We start from the raw sequence: 6,204 nt of genomic DNA, 5'->3' as shown, positions 1-6,204 counted from the left end.
GGCTGGCACGGGGAGTGCTGTCTGTGGCAGCACCAGGTGAGGCTGGGAAGGAGCAGCTCCTATGTGACTCTGGAAAGTTGGGCTGTCCATGCAGGATGAAGCTGCCTTGTCTTTCTGGTCCTGTCTCTTTTCTCCTCTTCCTGCAGCCATTGCGTCTCTGCCCTCAGCCTGTGGTTAGAGCAGGCAGTGGGGCTGCAGACCTTGTCTCTGGATCTCCAGTGGCCATCCAGGGTTTTGGAAGCCAGCTGTTTCTCCATTCACATTCAGGTCTCTTGGGAGGGGAAGACCTCTGCTGGCATGGCTGAATGGCACCTGGTGGCCACAGAGGCCTGTCCTGGTGTCAGCGACTGGCGGCGATTTCTCTGGATTCAGGGCTCAGCAGGTGGAGGCAGCTCTTGGCCTGCTGTGGTCAAGGCTCACTGGGACCTCTGCCTGGTGGCGCAGCTGGTGCCCAGTCTGGACTGGGGCATGCTACTGGACCTGGAGGCCCTCTTTCTGTCCCCTGCTGAAGGGTCTGTACTTGCTTGCTGGTGGACTGGCCACTGATTCGGTGTGGGGTGTGGGTGCCTTCAGCTGGTGTGCAAGGGGAGCTCCTTGCACAGGGCAGGATACTGTGGGGAGCTACAATCCACAGTGGGGCTTTCATGAAGGATGGTTGTGAGTTGATGTGGGTCTCTAGATGTTTTGGAGGGTGCGTAGCCCCAAGTCTGTGGGTCACGCTGGGAGATCCTGGTGGTGATGCTGAGCAGGGAAGTTGCCTCCCTCTTGGAGCCTGCTGGACCCATGGTGCTCTGCATGGGCACAGTGAAGGCTCTGGGTGCTACACGTGTGTGGAGTGAGCCTGGAGGGTGCTGGAAGCTCTCGGGGACCAACAAAGCCTATAATGCATCTCTGTGACCAAGCTCCCAAGCTCTGCAGGCCGTGCAGTTGGCTCTTGTGAGAGGAGTCCTAACCTGCCCTCAGAGGCTTGGCAGGCAGCGCCGCAGACCTTGCCCTTCTCTGGAAGGGCTGCCTTTGCTCATGACATTGGGCAGGCGACATCGGCCCAAGCCTCCTACCTCCATAGGTGCTGTGGTGGCTGGGCAGAGTGTGGCAGCAGGACCTTCCTCTTGCTCGATACCCATGAGCACACTGTTGGACCTGGGTCTGCCAGAGCAGCCAGGGTGCTGGTGGGACCTTCCATGGACTGATCTGTGGCTCCTGAATTGGTTCCCGCAGAGATCCGCGTCTCACCAACAGGCAGGCCAGGCAGGGTGCTGGGAGTGAGGATGTCCTTGGGCAGGATGGACAGAGACCTGCCTTGCCTCCAGGGAGGTGAAGAAGGGGCTGGTTTTGGGTGGGTCCCTTGGCCGAGGGCTACAACGCTTGTGCCTGGCGTGCTGACTCAGGTGCTGAGCACCCTGGTGTCCTGTGGGGTGCCCCTGTTTGCTCATACCCACTGTAACCATGATGACACGGGAGATGGTGTGTGCTGCTGTCTCCTCATTCCTGGAGGTCCCACGGGGTGGGATCGGTCACCCAGGCTCCCTTTCCCCTGGGAGGAAGAGATGACCTCCTCCTTGTTCTCAGTGCTCTCTTGACCTCAGTGAAGTACCCTCTGGCAGAGGCTGGTCTGCCTGGAGCTGGCCACCGGCCACAGATGTTGACTTGTCACCAAAAATAGACCTTTTGTCATCAGACAGCAGAACATGCTCACTGCCTGCTGTGTCCCACGATGTCCCTGGCTGCACGCCGGTGGGCTCTGGCCAGACAGCCACCTCGAGCCTGGCTCTTGGCCACCAGCTCCTGGGAGGTTTGGTGCCCCCGGTGCTGTGGCAGGAAGGAGCTGATGACTGGCAGGTGCCATTTGCGGTGCTGCAGACTTGTGGCCAAAGGGGGCTCTGGCTAGTAGGAGGACCGGAATGCCGGAGCTGGAGAGCAGCGGCTATGTGCTGGCTCTCGGCTGGAAGTGGGGCTGGGGGGAGCCCCATGGCCTGGAGTGTGTGGGCTGTCTTGGGGTCACGCCGGGCCTCGGGGCGGCTGCCATCACCAGCGTCCCTGGGGGCTCCCTGCTGGTTCCTGGCTCTCCAGTGTTCACACAAGGATGGTCTCCGAGTACTGCCGAACCTCTGCCAGCAATGTTTTATGTGTTTTAATGGGCAAGATTAATATTAATTTGCACTTTTATTTTCTTTTTCTTTTTTATTTAATATTTAGCAGCCCAGAGGACTTCTCCTTCCTTCTCCCACCTCTGGCAGGAACAAAAATAACTCCTCAGCAAGGACTGGATGTGGCAGGCGAGTTTGTGCTCGGCTCCAGTCAAGCGCTTCTGCTCACATTTAGCTGTAGGCACGTGCTAGGGCCTTTTGCCTGCAGTCCACATGTTCGCGTGCTCAGCAACCAGCCTGTGCCCAAGCATTGGATGAGTGAGGCACAAACGCTCTCTGTGTGCAGGAATGGGTTTTATTCGCATCAGCAAAGCTGCTGAATAGGTTAACTAATAATTTCCAAATCTTCTCTGTCGGGGTGTTTGGGGGAGCAGAGGCTTTGATCAGCACCTGCTTACCCAGAAAGGACAAACTTGTTACGGAAAGGCTGGTTTTAACCGGACTATTTCCTTCCCTTCCTTGAGACGGGCTTTGCCAGGCGGGGGAGGATGCAAACCTGCCTTGCTGCTGCCCTTGAGAAAGCACCTGCAGGGTGGCACGCTATGAAAAAGCAAGTTAAAAGCAGAAGGGAGGAAGCAAAGGCACTTGGGCTGAGTGACCACTCGGGTCCTTCCATCAGGTCAGTTGTTCTGGGTGAACTATCTTTGCTCAGGATGTAGATGGAGATTGTGTGTTTGAAGAACTTTTCTCTAGATTTCCCTTATCTCCTTGCTTCATCTGGGCCTTTCCTTTTACTGCTGCCTCTGCTGTCTTTGGGGCGATTCTGCTTCTCCTTCCCTGCCCCGAAGCAGCAAGGCTCGGCACAGCCCTGTCTGCAGCTCCCTCCTGCAGCACAGGAGGGCAAGAGCGAGCTGTCAGGCACGCCGGTCCCCAGCCTGGCGGCTGCTGCTGCTTCTGACAGTCTGTTTTCTTCCTTCCTATTTACATCTGCTTGTGTTTCCCCTCCGGGATGGTCCTGCCATGCAACATTAAAGGGAAAGGGAGGGCAAGGAGTGCGGTGTGGGATAGTTACGCTGCAGGAGGAGACGTTGCTGAGCTTTAGCACACGCAAAGTTAGGGATGAGATTAGGGAGTGCAGAGCGGAGACCCCCTTGGGGGCACATGGGGATGGCAAGCGGTAACAGGCTGGCCTTATGTGCACCCTCTCTCTGCCTCCCATGATCCCTGAGACACCTTTGTGATACCGATGCCTGCAGGGCGTCTATCTGTCTTGCTGGCGCTATCGGGTGTCCTGGCAGGTCCTGGTGAGTTTTGCCGCCTTGTGTGGCAGGAGTTTGAAGACTTTGGTTCCCCAGCCCTCACCAGAAGAGGTTGGCAGAAGGTGGCCAGACTTAGGCATCTGCCACTCCTGGTGGCTGGCTGCCACATCGTCTCGTTATCCAGCAGGCTTGAACAGGTTGCAGGGAAGGACGAACACTCAGATGGTGCCCCCTCCTTGGTGCCTCCTGTAGCCCTGTTCTTCCTGCATTCCTTTTTTAGACCAGTGTGCCTGGGGGAAGGAGCCTTGTCTCTGCCTGCTGGCTCCTTCTTCCAGCATCTCTTTGGGGGTGGAAAGGACAGCAGCTCTGCTGGGGACAAAGGCTGAAGTTCAAGGAGGGATCTCAGCAGCAGGAAGGCACATTCTGCCCTTAAGTAGTATTGGGGTGGGGAAGTTGCCAGGCTCTCCTGCCCCCCCTGCCATGTTCCTGCCTAGTGCCGTGGATAAATGTGAACTCGAGTGGTGGGAGCAATGAAAGCTGTGCCCTGGGTCAGCTTTGGTGTGGAGATGGCCGGAGTCCCGTGGGCCAGCACTGTGCCGGGAGCAGAGCCTTGCTGGGCTGGGAGCCCTGCAGCCTCCTGTCTTAATGGGAGGCATCCCCAAATCTGGAAAGAGAACATGTCTTATGTTTTGCATGTTGTTGCGGTCCAGGATGGAAGGGGATGTGTTTCAGTTCGTGTTGCTACAAACAGCTTGGTGACTGCATGCAAGTCTTATGTGCCTCAGTTTCCCCACCCCTAAAACTGCACCAGACGGTGTGCCTGCTGAGCAGGGACCCAGCACCCTCTGGGTTTCTGTCTGGTGCAGTGCCAGTGGCCCGTGCTGGTAGGTTGCATGTCCAGGCGGCTGCTGGGAGAAGGAACGCCTGCAGGGTGACCTCCTTCAGGTGGGATGGAGGCAAGCTGGGCCTTCACATCTGCTTTAGCTTCCCCCGGAGTCGCAGGGATGTCCTGCAGGTGGGGACGGTGGTGAGCATGTCTCAACAGTGGGGTCTCTGATGGGGAGGTCAGGAGAGACACTTTCTGCAGTAGCTGTCACCTTGGGCAGGTTTGGATGAGCAGCCTGGTGTGGGTTAGTTCTTCTCTGCTGCAAGTCCCTCTGCCCTCCAAGGAGGGGAGCAGTACCTTCCCCACTGGGCTGTGAGTGTAGGCAGGGAGGGACGTGGACAGTTTGGGCCTGGATCAGCCTTGTTTAGGAGCAGGCACCTGGTTTGGTGTGCCCGATCATGCTGGGCCATTGTGTTTACACCGGTTCATGGTGGTCTCCTGCCTCCATGCTCGGCAGGTTGAGGTTTTGGCTGGTTTTAAGCCTCTCTCTTCTGACGCTGTCTGTCTGTCCCCCTCGATCAGGTGCCTCCAGAGAAGTGCCGCTTCGCCATAGGCCGAATCCTGAGCGAGGGAGACGCAAAGCCAGCGGAAGAGCAAATCAAGCGGTTCCAGAAGTATGGCTTCAAGATCTTCTCCTTCCCTGCTCCCAGCCACGTGGTCATGGCGACCTTCCCATTCACTACGCCATTGTCCATCCATCTAGCAGTCAACCGTGTCCACCCAGCCCTTGACACCTACATCAAGGTAAGCAAATGTGGCATGAAGAGTGTCACGTGTGTTCAACAGACTGTCAGAGGCTTCTCTTGCTGACAGCTAATGGGGCTGCTCTGATGTGTTATGTCTTGATGTCTTCCCCTGGGCACTACCATCAAGATCTCCTTTTGCAATCTGGCAGGTAGTTCCCCATGAGGGATGTCCTCCCAGTCGCTCCATAGGCACAGGGGTGTCTTTTCTGCTGTTTTGTGTTTGAGAAGCAAGTTCTCATCTGATGACTTGCTGCTCTTCTCATTAAATGCAGAGATAAAAGCTGGTTTTCCCCCTGAGTGTCTTGCTTGTTGTTAGGATCTGGCAGGTATGTGCCCCTTCGGTGTAAGGCATCGTGCCATGAAGCTTCTGTTTCAAGTGCCAGCCTCACCGGTGAGGCAGCTGTCTTCTGCAGGGGCGGGAGGAGAAGTTAGAAACTTTATGGCCCATGGGCTTATGAAGACTTGGTTTCAAGTAATACATTGAAATTTGTGGCTCTTGGCCCTGGCTGGGCAGCCGGCTGGTGTGTGCTGTGTTCACCCTTGCCCCCGTGCGGAGCAGGTGGCCATCCTTCATGCTTCTGGTCTTTCTGAAGTCAGTTCTGCTGCCTTGCTCTGGCTGCCAGACCAGCTGTGGCAAGGGTGTTCCCAAGCAGCACCGCTGACAGGGACACCTCCAGATCCAGGCTTTCGAGAGAGCGAGGATGGTCCTGGCCAGCCGGGCGATGGAGGTGGTGGGGGAGGATGCTGGGGAGGGGCAGGTGCTCAGCCCCTGGCTTATCTGACTGTTGCGTTCTGCCACTTTTGTTTGCTCGTGTTGAAACGCGCTATTTATAAACTTGCTTTTCCTGGCGAAACTCCCAGCCCTGTGAGGGAGCCGTGCGAATCCCTCCAGCCTGCGCTGTGCTGCAGGATGACCGCCTGGGTGCCAACCCCAGAACTTCAGCCGGGGGCTCTTTGCCCACCCTCTTGTCCACCTCAGCCTTAAGCAGCTGCCTGCTGGTACCGGCAGAAGATGCATTAACGCCAGCAGTGGGTGAGACCACCGCTGCTGCTCGTGCCCCCACCCCGTGCTGGAGAGCTGGTGGAGAGCAGAACGAGCTCCCTGTTCTCTTCTCGCTCTATCCTCGCTACGTCTCTTCCTGGAGCTCTGCCGGCTGTTTTGGTGCGGGAGGTATCGGGCGCTGCTGCCCGCCCTCCGGCGGGCGCGCGGGGGGGCAGGGGGGGGG

General features: G+C 57.4%; 1 protein-coding gene across 1 annotated transcript in view; it reads left to right on the top strand.

Moving 5' to 3' along the window:
• The window catches only part of TEX264 (testis expressed 264), a gene marked incomplete at its 3' end in the record, with an annotated part of 34,194 nt that overhangs the window by 3,314 nt on the left and 24,676 nt on the right, over positions 1 to 6,204 (top strand). Inside the window, exon 3 of the mRNA XM_010282374.1 lies at positions 4,755 to 4,976. Within this exon, the coding sequence (XP_010280676.1) occupies positions 4,755 to 4,976 (222 nt within the window). The remainder of the gene's footprint in view (positions 1 to 4,754; positions 4,977 to 6,204) is intronic.

The sequence above is a fragment of the Phaethon lepturus genome, unplaced genomic scaffold (assembly GCF_000687285.1).
Source record: "Phaethon lepturus isolate BGI_N335 unplaced genomic scaffold, ASM68728v1 scaffold16672, whole genome shotgun sequence".
NCBI lineage: Eukaryota > Metazoa > Chordata > Aves > Phaethontiformes > Phaethontidae > Phaethon > Phaethon lepturus.
This window is presented reverse-complemented; position numbering and strand designations above follow the sequence as displayed.